At 52.1% G+C, this 15208-nt stretch overlaps 1 protein-coding gene across 2 annotated transcripts; it reads right to left on the reverse strand.

Annotated features, from left to right (window-relative positions):
• Positions 1–1927: 1927 nt before the first annotated feature.
• Efcab12 (EF-hand calcium binding domain 12) lies at positions 1928–14035 on the reverse strand. Of its 2 annotated transcripts, none has more exons than XM_023705946.1 (7): positions 13950–14035; positions 9198–9655; positions 8131–8304; positions 5712–5868; positions 4227–4384; positions 3270–3483; positions 1928–2627 (listed from the first exon to the last, which is right to left on the reverse strand). In XM_023705946.1, the coding sequence occupies exons 1-7, from the start codon at positions 13996–13998 to the stop codon at positions 2164–2166; spliced, it is 1674 nt and encodes a 557-aa protein (XP_023561714.1). In that variant the 5' UTR covers positions 13999–14035; the 3' UTR covers positions 1928–2163. The 2 variants fall into 2 exon arrangements, with proteins under 2 accessions (XP_023561714.1, XP_023561715.1); XM_023705947.1 differs by lacking the exon at positions 13950–14035 and adding an exon at positions 13520–13599.
• Between the last annotated feature and the right edge of the window lie 1173 nt (positions 14036–15208).

The following is a 15208-nucleotide window of genomic DNA, read 5'->3' on the forward strand; positions in this document are numbered from 1 at the left end:
ACGGTTTTTTTGACACAGGGTCTGTCTATGTAGCGTAGGATGGCCTCAAACTCACAATAATCCTGTCTCAGCCTTCTAAGTGCTGGGATCTCAGGCATGTGCCACTATGCTCTGCTCAGACCTAGTTGTGCCAATGTCTAATCCACACCCAGAGAGTGGTGCTTGTCCTGGGACTGTGTGTGCCTCATGGGTATGCGGGGCCACAGACGCTGCTAGTGGCAACTCCCATGCTGCACCCATGAGAAAAAGGGCTGGATGGCCAGAGGGCTCATGAATCTGAGGAGGTCCCCGGCCTCCAAAACCCCAAGAGTTAGGAGCAGGAACCCAGAAGCTCAGCCTCAGAGTGAGAGACAGGTTGCCAACTCATCTCATGAGACACAGGCACAGGAGCCTGTGGCTCCTGAGTGCCCAGGGTGACTCTGCCTTGGGTCAGAGGGAAAATGCCCACCACGTGCCCCAGGCGCAAACACAAGTCACACAGGTAGGACCCAGGTTGTGTGAGAAAAGCTTTTGCTGGTTTATTTGCAAAGGCCAAGGCCACAGGAGTAGCAATGACACTCCTCCAGGACAGGACCTGGGGTTCAACCACCCTGATGCAGCAACTTTGGGCTGGCTGGACCCCTGCCATATTACAGTGACACTGGCCACTCTATTTGATGGCATATACCTTGGGGGAATCATAGTAGGCTTGGGTCATATAGTTCTTGTCTCTAAGGGGCCACCAGCGTCAGGGTGGTAGGAGAGGTAAGTTTGCTGGTTATCCCCGGGTCTTCTTGCCTTCAGCTTCCTGGAAAAGAAAGGAGAAGTTGTCACCTGGACAGGTCAGGTCTGACTCTCAGGAAACAATGGGGCACCTATGACCCATGGGCAGAGAGTACAGGATGCACTGCAGAGCCTCAGGACCACCTCCCAGGGCCTTGGGGGTGCCAGCCTGACCCGGTAGCTGTCTTTGAACCCCCAGCTTTGGAGTGTACCCCCAGGGTGTCACTATGCCAGGCCACTCTCACTCTGTAGTTGTAGCTACCCCATAGAGAGGCCAGAGGGTGTCATGGGATACGCCAGATTCATCCCTGCAATGAGGCTTACTCCTCCCCTTCCTCCTGTATTGGGCTCTGAGGCCCACCCCACCCCTATGCCCCCCCATCCCAACACTGCTGCCAACCTGGTGACCTCCTGGGCTTCTTTAGAGGGTATCCTCCTTCTACCTTGTGGTGCCTTCCTGATGGGAGGCAAGAGGGGTGCTGTTAGGAGTGGGCTGAGGTGCCAAACCTTGGAAGCAGAATTTCTTCTCCCAGGTGGGGGGCTGAAGAGAGTGCAGCAGTGAGTGGCAGCCATGGAGTCTGAGGCTCTGCCCACCCTGAGCCCAAGCCTATGCCTGGCCTCAAAGATTCTTTGCTTTCATCTGTGGCTCTGGGGTGGAACCTGGGCCTCTAGGCACTAGGCAGATGCTGTTCAGCTGTGTCCTAAGCCCCGGCTTTGGCTAAGCAGCCAGAGCATAGTGTCCATCCTGGGCCAGGCCTCTCTGCCTTGCTCTCTATCCTCCTCAGTGGGACTCAGGCCTGTCCTGGATCTGCCCATCTCCTGGCTCAGGGAACCTAAGCCAGGCACCATGGCAGTGAGGTGGCCACACAGGGACAGAGGCCCTCAAGCCACCAGCGCTGGGCACCCTTCCAGTTCTTCTAGACTGGTGCTTTCTGCTAGCCGAGGACAGTATGGAGACATAGCACAGAACAGGTCCCTCATCCAGCCCTTGCTGTGCCCAGTGTCACAGGGACCTGGAAGGAAGGAGCTTGGCGTCTCTGGCTATATTTTATATATGCCTCCCACAATACCTTTAGTTCTTTTCTTTTTGTTCTTTGTTTCTGTTTTGTGAGACAGACTCACTTTGTAGCTCAGGAAAGCCTTGAACTTATTAGGTAACCCACATTGGCCTTCAACTCATGGCGATCCTCTTGCCTCAGCCTGCTGAGTACTGGGGCAACACCAGCTCCTCCCTCTTAGTTTCTAACTCTGCCTGGTCCTCTTGCTGACTTGTCCCTTGTCCTACAAGGCTCTTCTGTGACAGGCATCCACTGATGCCATTTCTCTGAGGTATTGCTGAGGCCTGAGGAGCAAAGAAACCCATCTATTCACCTAACACCTGTCTATGTGGCACGGCCCCATCTAGTCCCTCTGTGCCTCTGGGACAGGCCTAGTAGCACTCCCCACTTTGAGGAAGGTGAGTTGGCCAGCACAGGGTGGCAGGGCCAGAAGGACTGTTCCCACAAACACCCAGAGCTGTGACTGTGGGCCTGGACTAGGTTCAGCAAGGCAGCTGTGTGTTGCTGAGGTGAGCAAGACGTGCCGCCACAGTGGGAGGCTCTGGGGCCACCATCCAAGGTGACCAGTGAGAGCAGCAAGCTGACACAGGTCATCATGGCCAGCATCCCAGCCAGAGCAGAAGAGATGCTGGTGGGTGGGCAGTGGCATGGGGACACTCAGCTTGTCACTCTTCTGTGGCCCCAGCCTCGGGCCTTGCATCGTGTGTGTTGGCAGGGCCTTCAAATCACAGTAGAAGCCGCCGGGCTGCCGGATGGGGAGCACTTGGGTGTCTTGCAGGATGATCCTGTCCCCAGGGTACAGCAGCGCTGCAGGCATCAAGAGAATGTGCTCAGTGAGCCCAAGACCCTGCTCCTGGACTTGGACATTTATTAATAAATTCACAATTTTGTTAAACATTTTTTTCTTCTTTTCTTATAGCTATGAAATGTCTCTTTAGTTTTCCCTGAGTTTTTCTTTCAATTGACACAGTATTTGTATGGATTTGTGGAGTACAGTATGTTTTTTCTTTTTTTACTTTTGGGGAAGAGTCTCCAGGTTCTCACTACTAGATCAGACTCATAGTGATCCGCCTGTTTACAGTCTCCCAAGAGCTGGGATTACAGGTGAGCACCACCATGCCCAGTCTCAATCGCCGCCTCAGTGCGCCCCGAGGGGTGGGGCTGGCATGCAGGATGGGAGATCGAACTCCTTTCCTTTTTTCTTTTCTATTTTGAGACAGGGTCTCTATGTAACCCAAGCTGGCCTAGAATTCCTCCTGCTTCAGCCTCCCGAGTGATGGCATGGTAGGCATGCACCTCCACACCAGATGCAGCAGTGATTTTAGTGGCAGTTATTCCTACTGGATCTGTCTCTTAAAGACAGAGCTGGGCCTGTCGTCGTTGCCTGCTCTGGAGTGAGCTCAGGGGCCTGACCAGCAGACTGCCTCCCTGCCTCCTCCTACTCCTTACCCCGGCTGAGGACGTCCTCTGTCACTGGCACCCCTGAGGCCATGCACTGCCTCCTACAGCGCAAGTAGAGCAGGAAGTCATCCCTGCGCACTGTGTCCAGCAGCTCTTGGTGCTCACCAGCCACCGTGGATGGCAGGCAGTGATGGTCCACGCGCTGGTCCCCGCTGCTCACCAAGCGGCAACTCTCCGTGTACTGGATGGAGGGAATGGGGAGCTGGGGAGGGGGGACACAGTCTAGGATCACAGGGGGTTCCTTCTGAGGGTCCTCCGTTCCCTGCTTTCCCTTTGTGTGGTACTAGGAAGGGACCCCAGGCTCTACCATGGGCTACGCCCAGACTAGCACATGCTAAGTCAGTTCATATAGGATTGCAGCATCACCACTGTGTGTACGTGGGGTCCATAAGAGAGCCCAGCACCTGCGACAGAGACCAGGTGGCCCTCAGAGCCTGACCTTCAGTTCAGTTTTGTTCTGGGTGGTGCAATGTGGGATGAGGCCAGGCCTTGTGTGTGCCAGCCAGCCAGCCCAGCCCTTCTGCAGTCTGTGTACTGTGGAGCCAGGTACCGGGGTCCAGCTGTGACAAAGGTGCGACACTGGTCTCAAGACAAAAAGTCCTCATTAAAGAATACCTGGGTGTGTTAGCTCATGCCTATCATCTCAGCACTGAGGAGGCTGAAGCCAGAGGATCACTAAGAGTTTGAGGTCAGCCTGGGCTACACAATAAGTCCAAGGTCAACCTGAGCTCTCTAAAGAGCCCCTGTCTCAACAAAACCAAAAATAGAAGTTTTGATTAAAAAGCAGGCTGAAAAAACATAATAAAAAAAAGAACAGGTTGGGGGGTGGGGGGGAATGTACAGATTCAGCGCTTTCTAAGCCTGATTATCTTCTACATCCCAAGCCCTGGTGGGGCCAGGTGTCCATTCACAGGAATGTAGCCCCTCCTGTGTCCTGGTGGGCACCTTGAGCTGCCGCCTGCGCTCGCGGTAGTGCTTGCCCACATCCTCCATCTCTTCCAGTGTCAGGGGTCGTGCCTCCGAGGGTATAGGGACCTCAGGCACTGTGAGCAGGTCCTTCTTGCAAGGCTGTGGGGATGTCGAGCTCTGGGCTGGGATGTAACCTGGAGTCAGAGGAAAGAGATGCAAGCCAGGGACTCAGGGGAGCTGGCCAGTGCTCCATCCCACACCCTTCAGTGTACCCCCCCCAAACCTCCCCATTGACCTGGCCAACCCAGCCTCCCCTGTCTCTTGAAGCGTCCCTGCCTTGGGCCTCCATGTGGTGTTCCATCCAACTGGGAGCCCAGGCAATAACCTACTATTCTTTCCAGTAGTTTTCAAGGACTCCCTGCCCATGGGACACCCCTGATTTGGTCCCTGCAGCCAGGGCCTCAGACCTGTTCCCTGCTGTGTTCTCATTTCCTAGAAGTGTACATGGCACATAGTAGCTGCTCAACTATCTCCCAACAAGCCAGGTATGCTGGTGCATCCCTGTGATCCCAGGATTTGGAAGGCTGAGGCAGGAGGATCACAAGTTTAAGCCAAATATAGGCAACTTAGTGACTTAGGAAGACCCCATACCAAAAAACAAAGAAACAAAAAAAGCATCAGAACACACACAGTCATGCAAAAGACTCCAAGACAGCACCTGACTTTGGATTTTTTTTTTTTTTTTGAGATAGGGTCTCACTATGTACCCCAAACTGGCCCCAAACTCATAGCAATCCTCTTGCCTCAGCCTCCCAAGGTCTGGGATGATAGGCCTTGAGATTTATAGGAAAAACCAAAATGAGCCTGGACATGAAAACCTCCTGGGAATGGGGCAGGTGCTGCCTTCCTCTTCTCAGAGGCCACTCCAGGGCCAGCACAGAGCTCCTACTGGGGACCATGAGCTCCAGAGTCCTGGCTGCCTTTCATCTGTGAGTTCTCCAGCACAAGGAGTCCCTTAGGGAGGGAAAGGGACCCGCAACATGTCTCAGATTAAATTCCTGCTAGCCTGGCAAATGTAGGCAGAACAACATACATTTGATTTAGAAAAGCAAAGACATGCTTATGTTGGGGCACAGCTAGAACGGATGACAATTGCAGGTATGTTTTATCACAATGGTAGTAGAATAGCAAGAAACACAATGCACCCTGTGGTGGCACTCAGAGCATTTTTGAGCCCATTTCTAACCTGCCACTGTGCTCAGTCTGGGCAGGTGGAGCCCCATAAGCACACACTTGCAAGTGGGACTCTAATTGGGGACAATCTGTACAATTATCCACAGTAGCCCTGTTCTTATAGCCCTGACAAGAGAACACTAAACCAGTAGGCTATAAACATGTGCCGATTCTGTCTCTGAATAGTAAATGTTCGCTAGCTCTTTATCCATAAAGTGTAAATTAATAGGAAGGAGGCCTTAGACCACATGCTGGGTTTATGCAGGCGAGGGTGGCAAGAGGACAAACCCTTGTACACAGTGGACAGTGTGCTCCTCTGTTGGGCCAGAAACCACTGCTTGTAGGTGCTGGCCAGGGTCTTCATGGTGATGTTGTGCTGCTTCCCAAGGGAGCTCAGGTAGATCACCACGTCCTCTATCTCCTGATGCTTCAGGGGGACCCCGACCTAGAGAGGACAGAAGTCACCAGGCAGAGATTTTCATCTGCCCCAGGCTGGCCACCCTGGCCTCATCTCTAGCAACCCCCTTACCCTCTGCCTTTGCACTGGCAGTTCCCTTCTACCTGCAAACTCCTACCCATCCTTTAAAGCCCAGTACAGATTTGCCACCATCTATACAGTCAGTCATTGGCTCCCATCCCACTCCCTACCAATCTCAGTGCTGACAAAGAAGAGTGATTTCACATCTTTGCCCATGAGGGACATCTGAGCCTCCTCTACCTGCAGTAAAATGTTTATTTCCAGATAAAGTCTGATGTTTATTTTTTAAATTTTAATTTAATTAATATACTTTTTAAACTATGGATCGAACTCAGGACCTTACACTTGCCAGGCAGGTGCTTAAGCCACTGAACTATCTTTCGAGCCCCATCCTTTATTTTTCTAAGCAACTTTGGGACATGCAATGTTTGTCAGCAACACTGACACTGCAGGAAGAGAAACTTGCAGGAGGTAGAACTTCATTCTTTTGTTTCTTTAGAGGACAATCATCACTCCTTGGGCTTTCCCTAAGTGAGGTCAGCATTTAAGAATATCTTTTTAGCTGTGCTGACTCAAGCACTGTCTTTTTGTTGTTCGAAATGCTGCAGAATGTTGCTCAGGTATTTACACATCTTAAAAATCGTGAAAACTGCTAATTCGTTTAGAAGTATGTGCCCAGAAATTTACTTAGGTACTTGTGGTGGTGGGGCTGGATACCAACTCCTCCATCACACCTGCCACGTCCTGGAGGCTCAGGGGTCATGCACAGCCCCAGCACCGCAGGAAAGAGAGGAGAGGGAGAGAAAAGAAGGGGAGGAGAGGGGAGAGCCTCAAGCGTATTATGCAAATCCTCTCCCACTAAGCTAAAACCCCAGCCAGAAAATTGATGATTTAAAGGTGCAAAACTCTAGGAACCAGCTTCTGAAAATGTTTTGTTTTGTTTTGTTTTGCTTGTTTGTACCAGGCATCAAACATAGGACTTCACACTTACCTAGCAGGCACTGTGCTGCTGAGCTATATTCCTGGCCATGAAAAAGGGTTTTAAAGGAATTTTGTATTTAAAGTATATGAAAGGTAAATTCATCTCATTTAGGGATTGACAAGCCTTTTCTATGAAAGTCCAGGCAGTGAATATTTCAGGGTTCTTTAATGTTTATTTTTTATCCTTGCCCATTTGTATTGCAGTGATTATAGTCATATAATCCCCTCCAAGAGGGAGTTGGTATGTGGTCATAGAAATATTTCCACTTATGAGCAATGCAGTCTTTCCTTGCAGCACAAAAGTAGCTGCAGATAGTATGAAGATGAATGAGGGCCTGTGTTCCAATAAAGCTTTATTTAAAAAAGAACAGGAGAGGGCCGGCCCGATAGCTCAGGGTTCTAAAGCGCCTGCCTAGGCAGAGCGCCTGCCGGTTCCTATCCTCTGCCTGCCCTCTGCCTGCTGAGCCGGCCCACCCCCAGGGTGTGCTGAGTCAGCGATTGAGACTGGGCCACCTGTAGCCTCTGTAATCCCAGCACTTGGGAAGCTGAAAACAGGAGAATCACTATGAGTCCATTCTATGTAGTGAGACCCTGTAGATCCTGTCCTAAATACATTTTTTAAAAAAAGAAAAGAAAGAACAGGAGGCAGACTATGCCAGGCTGAGCCCAGGGGAAATGTCCTATACTTGCCTGGGCAAAGGGAGGCACCACCTGCTACATGTGATCCCCCTCCCCTCCCTGCCCCTTCCCTCCCCTCTCCTCCCCTTCTTTTCTCTCCCTCTCCTCTCTTTCCTGCGGTCCTGGGGATGTGCGTGACCACTGAGCCCTCAGGATGTGGCAGGTGTGATGGAGGAGTTGGGTATCCAACCTCATTTTTCATGGATTTACCTCATCCAGTGCAGGCAAGGTACTGGTGGTGTGGCCAGTGCCAACCAGTGATGGCGGGGTGATGGCTGACTCCGGTGAGCTCAGTACTGGGTCTGAGAGGCCAGGGAGTCTCTCCATGCAGCTGAGTCATTCTGGGATTCACTCTGAAAACCTCTATGTGTCCTGCTATGCCAAGGATGGTCTGTGCCCTGCCCTGAACAGGGGTGATTCTGGGGTCTAATTTGTCTGTAGGCCCCCACATTTTCCAGTGCATGTCAGGTTGGCAATCTAAGCACCATGTCTACCCTTTGCTGCCCCAGAAGCCAAGAGGAGATGGAGGAACAGCTGAGTGTGGGGCAGCCAGGACAGCAGGGTGCTCACCTTCCGCAATGCAGAGAGGAACTCCTCCCGGGAGACTTTCTGCTGCATGACTTGGTCCTTGGAAAACAGCTCCAGAACCTGGATCTTGCGGCGACGCAGGTAGGTGTACAGGGCCGACAGGGCCAGGGGCTTGGGCAGCCGCAGCTGGGGCACCACTCGCTGGGGAGCTTTTTTCTGAAAGAGGCAAGGAGGAGCTAGTAGGCAACAGCCCCAGGAGATGTGGGGAGAAACTGGCAGCGCAGAGCCCAGGGTGAAGGAGATGGAAGGCACTGGCGCAGGTACTTGTCATGGCTGCAGAGCACCCAGCACTGCCCCTTGGAGCTGAGTGGTTCTGGGGTTGTTCAAGGAAATGGCTGTCTAGAAAACTCAAGCCAACATCACACTTGGCACATCTCTCCTGAGGACCAGTCAGGGTCTACAGGCCTGGTGTTCTATGTGCCAAAGGTACACCCCATCCTGAAGCTGGGGAAGTCCAGCCTCCTGGCCTCTACTTTTATTATTTTGTGACAGGGTCTTTTTTTGTAGTTCAGGATGGCCTTGAATTCACTGTATAATCCAGGCTGGCCTCAAACTTGCAGCGATCCTCCTGCCTCAGCCTCCTGACTGCTGGGATCACAGATGTGCACCACCACATCCAGCCAGACCTGTGTTTAACTCAAGTCACCTCTCCCTGATGCCAGCTTTCCCATAAGGAGAGGTTTCAGGAATCTGCATAACAAGATGTATTGGAGAGCCATCTCTGTGTCACCGACTCTGTAGGTTGGGATAAACCCTTGGCCTCTCTGAACTCATGTGTCCTCGCATGTCACAGGCAGGTCTTCCTTTTGCACTTAGCCCCCAAGCTGTGATTCTCACAATGCCCAGAGATACGAGCTCCAGTGCCTCATAACACAGACTTCCAGGAATGTCCCTCCTGGCAGCAGTTGATGAATATACTTCCCTGCCTAGACTTCCATTTGCTCCTCTGTGAAAGGGGAGTAGGCATCCCCATTCCAACCAAACCAAAAGAACAAAAGATGAAGTGTCTTTAAATTTGCACTATGACACCTTCCCAGTGGGCCACTCACCTTGGTGGCTGTGGTGGCAGTCATCTGGCCCATGACTTGGGCCTTGCGCTTCTCGTGGAGCATGCGCAAGACCTTGGTTTCCAAGAGCGAGAGGCTGGGTTTGCTCTTCAGCCATTGTGTCACATCACCCATGGCGTCCAGCTCCTTCCGCAGCCTTGTCCTCTGGTGAAGCCAGGCCACCCTGTCCTCCAGTGGCCTGGGGATGTTCCCACTCTGTCCTTCAGCATCCAGGCCTCTGAGGCTGGGGACAGGTGGTGGGGATAGCAGGGGCTGGGATGTGGGATTCACAGGCACCTGTCCTTGCTGGGCAGGCACAATGATGACCCGCCGGCGGCTCTTCGGCAGTTGGAAGTCCTGCTTGAACTGCTTGAAGCAGTGGGCGATGACTGGCTCAGGATCGAAAGCAGGGACCACATCAGTGCTGCCATCGTCCTCTAGAGTCTCAGGCTGGCAGGACCCTTGGGAGAAGACAGATAAGGTGAGCTCCTTCCTGGAAGAGGACCAAAAGGAGCCAGGAAGGGAAGCAGCTTAGCACCAGGCTGGGCATCAGGGCCTCATTCCCAGTCAAGTTCCATCATGGCCATCTGACGTGACCTGAAAAACTGAGTCTCGCTGTGCATTCCAGGCTGGCCTTGAACTTGTAGCCATTCTCCTGCCTCAGGCACCCAAGTGCTGGGATTATAGATGAATGCCACCATGTCTGACTCAGGCCCTAGTAATTTTTTTTTTCTCTGTGCTGGGATAGAACCCAGAGTCTTGTGCCAGCCCCAAACTGAGCTGGCCATTGAAACTGGGCATGGTGGTGCACACCTATAATCCCAGTGCTAAGGAGGCTGAGACAGGAGAATCACTATGAGTCTGAGCTGCATAGCAAGACCTTATACCAAACACATAAAGAGCTCTACCACTGAGCCACCTCCCCAGTCCATCCCCTAGTACTCTTATCAGCAATCAGAAGAATCTGGTCTGATCACTGAGGCAGCCTTGTGCCCAGAGTGCAGAGGCTTTGGGGCTGGAGGGCTCTGTCATGAGTCCAGGCCTGCAGCTCCCTGGACACGTGTGCTGGCTCAAGTCATTTTCCTCTCCATTTCAGTTCTTCACCTGTGACATGGACATCATGAAGGGCCCTCCCTATTGGACGGTGGAGATATTTAGAATCAGTCAAATTATTAGAGTGATTTTTTTGCGGAACCAGGGATTGAACTCAGGCCCTTGTGCTTACCAGGCAAGCGCTTATCCTACTGAGCTATCTCCCTGGCCCCAGAGTAACTTTGTATATAAGAAATGTGCTGGGCCAAGGAGATAGCTCAGCAGTCTAAGCAGATGCCTAGCAAGCACAAGGACCCAGGTTCAATCCCTGGTACTCCATGCTGTGCTGGCCCTGAACCAAGAGGTGGTTCTTGGGCGTGGTGGTGCACACCTATAATCCCAAGGCTAAGAAGGATGAGACAGGAGGATCACTATGAGTGTGAGCTGCATAGTGAGACCCTGTACAAAATACATAAATTAAAAAAAAATAAATGTGCTACTGATATCTGGGTATGTGGCACTCATGCCTGTAATACCTTCATTGTGAGGCTGAGGCAGGAGGATCACTGAGAATTTGAAGCCAACTTGGGCTTCAGAGTGAATTCAAGGCCTGCCTGGACTACATGGTGAGAGCCTTTCTCAAAAAACCAAAACAATGAAAATGGTTTTAAAACAAGAAGAGACATAGCATTGCTAGAGAACATATCATGTCTATTTCATCCTAAAACTAAAATTCCCCTGCATAAAACCCCTGCAGGCCCACAAATGACCAAGATGTGAGACACAAGTTCCTGTGCCGTCCCCTGCCTCACAGTGCCTTGTGTTTCTCTCAGGGTCCCTTGCTCCAGGAGTGGCCCCTCTGTATACCTGCCTGTGACATGCCTTCCTACACCCACAAATGACACAGCATTGGGTCACCATTCCAGCAGCAATGGCACTGTGTAAAGTGCAGGCCCAGTTAAGTCTGGGAGCTGGCCACAATACACTGGATGGGCCAAGAGGGCCAACAGGGTGACAACATCCCCTTGGGGGATGGGTGGGTTTCATGGGGTTGGGAGTCAGTGTAGGGGTATGCTGTGCTTTCAGGGACCTTAGGATCTCTAGATAGCCCTGTACCTTGGGAGCACTGTGGCACTGTGTGGTAAAGGAGATAGGTTGGTGGGAATCAGGCTGGCATTGTGTCAGATGCTTGGTTGAACTCTGACTAGGGGCTCTCACTGACACTAGCCTTGCTGTATCCACAGGGCCCTGCTAGACTCTCAGCCCATGTTTGTTTGTTTTTTTTTTTTTTTCTTTTGGTGGAACCAGGGATTGAACTCAGGCCCTTGCGTTTGCCAGGGAAGCACTTATTCCATTGAGCCATCTCCCCGGCCCAGCCCACGTTCTTTTTACTTTTTTTTTGAGACAGGATGTTGCTATGTAGTCCAGGCTGGCTTTGAACTCATTATTATAGCCTCAAACTACCAATGATCCTCATGCCAGGATCACAAGTATGTGCCACCATACCTAGTGTGATATTCTATTCCTGGCTATAAGGCTTAAAATGTGAAACTTAGCTTGTCAACTTCACACATTTATAGTCCTTTAGTGGCTTCTCAGAACTCTTAGAATGAGCCCTGCCTTCCCCATGGCCTAGGCCTGTGCCTTCTCCCTCACTCTGCTCCCCTTCCCCTGACTCCAACTCTCTCCTGCCCCTTCCTGGCTTTCAGTTTTGAGTTTTCGTGTTTGCCGCACCCCTGAATGACATGCTATCCTCTAAGCCTTCCCAGCTGAGTTCTTATCAGTCCGTCTGGTACAGGTGTCACCCTCTTAGAAGAGCCCTCTTCTGTCCGGTATAGCTGGCAGGAAGTGAGGTGGCTCCTATAATAACATTATCTGCCTTTTCTTGCCTGGATGGATCAAGAGTTCCCAGGACAGGGAGAGAAGCAAGCGCTCAACCTTGCCTGCCCTGCTCAGGTCAGGGCTTCCTCCTATGACAATATTGGTGGGCTTTTCTTCTCTTGGACCTGGGGATACAGAGCTCTCTGCTTAACACTGTAGATGCCTAACTCTGACTCTAGAAAATATTTGGTTATATTGACCTAGAATCTGCCCTAGAAAACACTTACTACCTTTTTTGGTGACAGCCTGCAGGTGTCTGGAGTGACTCTACTTTTTTAAAAATCAGGGGCCAGACAGATAGCTCAGCAGATTAAAGCCCCTGCTTAGGCAGACGCAGGGACTGGGATTCGATTCCAGTGTGCTGTGCCAGCCCTGCCCCCAAGGCACACTGAGATGGTGATTGAGACTGGACATGGTGGTGTACACCTGTAATCCCAGAGCTTGGGAGGCTAAAAACAGGAGGATCACTACAAGTCCGATCCGTATAGTGAGACCCTATAGACCCTATACTAAATACATCAAAAAAAAAAAAAAATCAGGATCTTGCTAGGTAGTTTAGGCTGGATTCAGCCTTCTTAGTGCTGGACATCCATTCTTTCTTGAAAAATCTCCCTGTCTTGTATTCCAATTCCATTTCCCTGAGTCTCACCCACCATTTCTAGACCCCTGCTTTTCCTGGGGTTCTCAGGCCTGCACCACTGCTCCCCTTTTTGCTAGTCACCCCCTGCATTCTCATGAGAGTTGGTCTGCCTGGGACACCATACCAGTGCCCCAGGGATTGACGCTCATTTGACAACTCCAGTTGCTGCTAGAATGCTCTATTTGGACAGTGCACAGGACTCCAAACCCAGAGTGTCAGTGTCAACCAACCAAGACTACATTTGCCTCTCACTGCACAGCACCCAGCCTACCTCTATATCTGTTTTCCACCCCTGAGAAAAACCCCTGCACCTTCCACAGCGGCCAGTCAAGCTTCGTGTGATTGCTGTATTTCTATTCCTGACCAAGCAGCTCCCAGGTCCGTGCGCCCGCTCGGCTACAGTGCATCTGGCCTGGACATTGACCAGAGGGGCCCTAGGAATGCTGACCAGGACTGTGGCACACACTGTTTCTCCACCACATGCTCCAGCCCAAAGCCTTGGCCTCATCTCCCATGCCTGATATCAGGCTGTTCCCAATTCTGTTTTTATTCCTGCCTGCTTCTCCATCCCATGCTTTACAAGATCTTTCTTGATCTAACAATTCCTTCCTTTGGACCTCCCTAGCACCTTTCCAGGTGAGTATACCAGGGCACCACTCCAGGGCCTCAAATTCTCTCCCCCACCTCATTTTGGCTCGAGAATTCCTTTTCATCCTGTAAGCCTCCGTGTAAGGAAAGGTCTTTTCCAGAGGTATGGAGCTGACCTGCATACCTGATGCACTTATGCACCCCTCAGTCCTGGGTGTTGCCAGCATCACACTTGTTACTGAATTCTGATTATCAGCCTCTACCTGTCACCCGCGAGGCCGGAGGCCGCAATACTTCCCCCTCCCCGGCTCCCACCGCTGGTTGGTGGGGGTTCAGCCAACACTGGGACACAAACTGGCACATCCCCCTGAACCCTTCTCCAATACCCAGAAGAAACTGCAAGGCAATAGGCCAGAGGTGGGCATCTCAGAAGAGAACATGACCTCCCTGACTTCCTGGCAACCCTTCGCCAGGAGGAAATAGCATAATGAGACCCTCTTCAACTGCCTGGCAACCCTTCGCCCAGAGGAAACGGCATAAAGAGACCTTGCTACTCCCGGGGTCCCCTCTCGCCTGTCCTGGGAGTCTGGTAGCCAGGTTGGCCTGGGACCCACCAAGCAGGGCCGAGCCCAGGAGGTCGTGGACTTCATAGGATTCGTCCATGGCCTGGGTAGGCGCAGGTGCCTATGCCCGACTAGGGGCCTATGCACGACTAGGGGCCTGTGCAGTGCGGACTCAGCTGGTTGCCGTGGCTACAGACGCCACACGCTGATTGGCCGAGAACTGCCACGCACCAGGAGGAGGGACGTCGGTAAGACCATTTTGCTCACTCCAAGTTTGGAGATATCTCCGAGTTTGGGGGTAGTGGTTTTGTTTGGACTGTGGGATTCCGCAGATCTCTACCCTGTAGGCTGTAGTTTTCTCGTGCAAAGCACAGACCCTGCCCGCGAGGGCGTCTCGGGTGGGAAGTGTAGCAGTGTGAAGCTTGAAAGGTCCATGCTGGACCACAGAAAGGAATCCAGTTCTAATCCTTAGGACTTCTAGACAACTTGGAGTAACCTTGGAGGTGCTCTGGGAGACCAATCAGCCCCATGGTGGAGCTCAGTGCAAATAGGCGTGGGGTCTCCGGTGAGGAAGAGGTGGAATGGCAAGAATAGCACAGCACGCTGAACCCGCCCCTCCGACACCAAACTCCTACTCTGCCTTGCACTGTGCGATCCTGGGGATTGAAAGAAAAATCCAGGGCGGTGCTAGGCACCTCATTGGCCGTGCTGCCGCTGGCAGCGCTGACAACCCACCGCATTCGTGAATGTGAGGTGTTACAGTCGCCTGGTAGGCTCCACACATGCCTTGGCGTCACCCCAGTGCCCACAGTACACGCAGGGCACTGCGCTCTCAGTCCTAGAACCGGGAGCAGGTGTTTACACAGCTCTCCGGCAGAGGCCACCCAATCCACGCCCAATGGGTCAGCTGCTCCAACAGAGACGCAACATTACCTTTCCCTGCCTTGGGTGCTCTGCAGCTGTGTAATAACACCCCCCCCCCCCCGCTCTTGTCCATCATTACCTAGGAGTCCTTCTAGCAGGTCTCCATAAGGCTCTGCCTTTTATAAATGCTACTTGGGTGCTTGCTGAATAAAGCAATGGGAGTGAAGTGTGTTTGTCTTGGGGAGGAGAGGGCAGTTGTGGCCAGCTTCCTCTTGCTCTCCAAGCTAACGCTTGCTCACCAAGAGACCACTGCCGTGCCCTCGCTGGCCTCCTGCAAACTGATTTTTCCTTTACTCAGGTTGTTCAGGCTGGCCTGAGCTATGTACCCCAGACCAGTCCCAAACCATAAGTGATCCTCCTGCTTCAGCTCCCAGAGCACTGGGACT

Source organism: Octodon degus, unplaced genomic scaffold, assembly GCF_000260255.1.
Source record: "Octodon degus isolate 3935 unplaced genomic scaffold, OctDeg1.0 scaffold00233, whole genome shotgun sequence".
Lineage (NCBI taxonomy): Eukaryota > Metazoa > Chordata > Mammalia > Rodentia > Octodontidae > Octodon > Octodon degus.